We start from the raw sequence: 2494 nt of genomic DNA, 5'->3' as shown, positions 1-2494 counted from the left end.
AAATCATTATATTAATTAGAATATTAGATTATACCTTACCGGTATACCTTTTTTTTTTCATAAATCTACCCTAAATGCTAAACATAAAGATTTCCAAGTTCTGTTTTTGTTATGGCAAGTTCAAAGAAAGAATTTCCTTTTCATGCTTCTTGAACACAAAAGAACATATAAAAGATGTCGATACAAAACTAAGGATTTCATTTTAAGTCGTAACTTATAAATATTTTTATAAATACTAATGGGATAATGGACTACAAAAATGATGGGCCTAATTTTTATAAAATATATCAAAAATTAAAGCCTGCTTTTATCTACTTCATCGATCAATCTCACTAAAGAAGGTTCTTTTGGTTCCAATCCAATCCTCAGCCGTAGATAACAAAATTAGCATAATATTCTTCCTTCTGCGTGTTATTCGCCATTTGACCACCACGATAACGCGTAGTGATCACACAACAATCGATCAAAAAGCCCCGAAAGGAAACCCAAAATCCTTGAACACAAAGCAAACGCACAAGTTTTTGTGAGCAAGAACGAGAAGTTGTTTACAGGGTTTATTGGATTTTTCTTTTTTGATCGCCAATTTCACCATGAGTTTCCTATTCGGCAAGAAGAAAACACCCGCTGGTTCGTACGCTTGATCCATGTTTTATATTGTGTATTTATTCAATTGGGTTTGTGTTGGATCTAAATGTTATTGTAGGAATCTGCAATTTGTTTAGTACTATGATGATCTGCTATCGAATTTCGTCAATTGGATTAGGATCGTCACTTTATATACCCTGATCGTAGAATTTACTAGTCTTATTTAGGTTTATTCATTGAATTTCTGTTAATTGCTTGAATATGATATGAATTAGGTCAAACCTCAAGTTGGGGGTAAATGGATTAGGTGAAACATAGAGAATTAATTCACAGAGTAGAAGAAGTGCGTTTAAGTATATTTTTCAAAGTCGTATTGGTTTCAGTATGATTACTGTTGATAAAAACTAAATCAATCTATTCTTCCAGTAGTAATCATGGATTTTCAAACTAAGAACTGTTGCTTAGGGAGAGAATGGCTGATTTGGAACAATCTTGGGGCTTGTATTTTGTAGGAAATTTCAGTTTCATATAGTAAACAACTTCCCACAATGATCAATTGATATGGTTAAATTCACTATTTTCGGTTGATAATGTATTTATAAAATCTTTGGGTTTTTGGAAATAAGATATAATTGGCACTTTCAGAGCTCCTGCGGGAGAACAAGAGAATGCTTGATAAATCCATAAGAGAAATCGAAAGAGAAAGACAAGGTTTGCAGACACAAGAGAAGAAACTGATTGTAGAAATCAAGAAAAGTGCCAAACAAGGTCAAATGGTAAGTTTGATTCTAATGATTTTATTTATTTGACTCTTGAACTTTTTCTAATGCTAAAAATCTCGTGATATTTTTGTAATCTCTCTCTTTTTTTTTTCTCAGGGAGCTGTGAAGGTGATGGCTAAAGACCTTATAAGAACACGACACCAAATTGAAAAGTTTTACAAGCTTAAATCCCAGCTGCAGGGTGTATCCCTAAGAATTCAGGTATATAACTAAATAATAATTAATTTTGTTATTTCTTAAGGGTTATTAATTTGAATGTTTGAGCAGACATTGAAGTCAACACAAGCAATGGGTGAAGCGATGAAAGGAGTGACAAAAGCAATGGGCCAAATGAACAGGCAAATGAACCTTCCATCATTGCAGAAAATAATGCAAGAATTTGAGAGACAAAATGAGAAAATGGAAATGGTGAGTGAAGTCATGGGTGATGCCATTGATGATGCTTTGGAAGGCGATGAGGAAGAAGATGAAACCGAAGAACTCGTGAGCCAGGTTTTAGATGAAATTGGTATCGATATTAACCAAGAGGTAAATATTTCACTTTGTCATTTTAAAAATAGATAAATGTTTTTTTTAATTATTATTTTTTTTAATGAAATATTTTGAAATTTGCAGTTGATGAATGCACCTTCGGGGGCTGTATCAGTCCCGGCTGCAAAGACGAAGGTGGCGCAAGCGGAAGCACCGGCGGGGGCGGGTGATGATGGTGGGATTGATAGTGATTTACAGGCGAGGTTAGATAATTTGAGAAGAATGTAACTATCATTATCATCATTATCATATTCACAACTTTAAAAAAAAAAAGTATTTCAAATATATGCTTTGTAAAAATTTCGGTCGAATTTGTGAACGTTTGTGTCGATTATGGTATCAAAGTTTGTTGCAAATATTTGTCATTTTGAAAATTAAATAAAAACCATCTACGTAGCCCCATGGTAGAATTGGTCAAAGTCTCAAAGATTTGAATCTCTGCAACAACGATAGAGTAGACTATTTGTTGACTCTAGTCTCTAGGCTTTTATATCAATCACCTAGCGAAATGATGTGTATCTAATGTGTTTATCTGTCGAGTTGTCGATATCCGGTGAAGACAGATGATGTCAATCGATTAAATCAAATGAATTTAG

At 33.4% G+C, this 2494-nt stretch overlaps 1 protein-coding gene across 1 annotated transcript; it reads left to right on the top strand.

Moving 5' to 3' along the window:
- Nucleotides 1-348: 348 nt before the first annotated feature.
- LOC111892551 (vacuolar protein sorting-associated protein 2 homolog 1) lies at nt 349-2256 on the top strand. The gene is made up of 5 exons (XM_023888604.2): nt 349-627; nt 1231-1361; nt 1464-1568; nt 1635-1895; nt 1983-2256. Exons 1-5 carry the CDS (start codon nt 591-593, stop codon nt 2124-2126), a joined length of 678 nt encoding a protein of 225 aa, XP_023744372.1. The 5' UTR covers nt 349-590; the 3' UTR covers nt 2127-2256.
- Nucleotides 2257-2494: the final 238 nt, after the last annotated feature.

The sequence above is a fragment of the Lactuca sativa genome, chromosome 5 (genome assembly GCF_002870075.4).
Source record: "Lactuca sativa cultivar Salinas chromosome 5, Lsat_Salinas_v11, whole genome shotgun sequence".
NCBI lineage: Eukaryota > Viridiplantae > Streptophyta > Magnoliopsida > Asterales > Asteraceae > Lactuca > Lactuca sativa.
This window is presented reverse-complemented; position numbering and strand designations above follow the sequence as displayed.

Coding starts and splice junctions, on each gene's coding strand:
- LOC111892551 (XM_023888604.2), top strand. CDS start 591: ATGAGTTTCCTATTCGGCAAGAAGAAAACACCCGCTG. Junction 628..1,230: donor CAAGAAGAAAACACCCGCTG/GTTCGTACGCTT, acceptor TGGCACTTTCAG/AGCTCCTGCGGGAGAACAAG. Junction 1,362..1,463: donor GTGCCAAACAAGGTCAAATG/GTAAGTTTGATT, acceptor TTTTTTTCTCAG/GGAGCTGTGAAGGTGATGGC.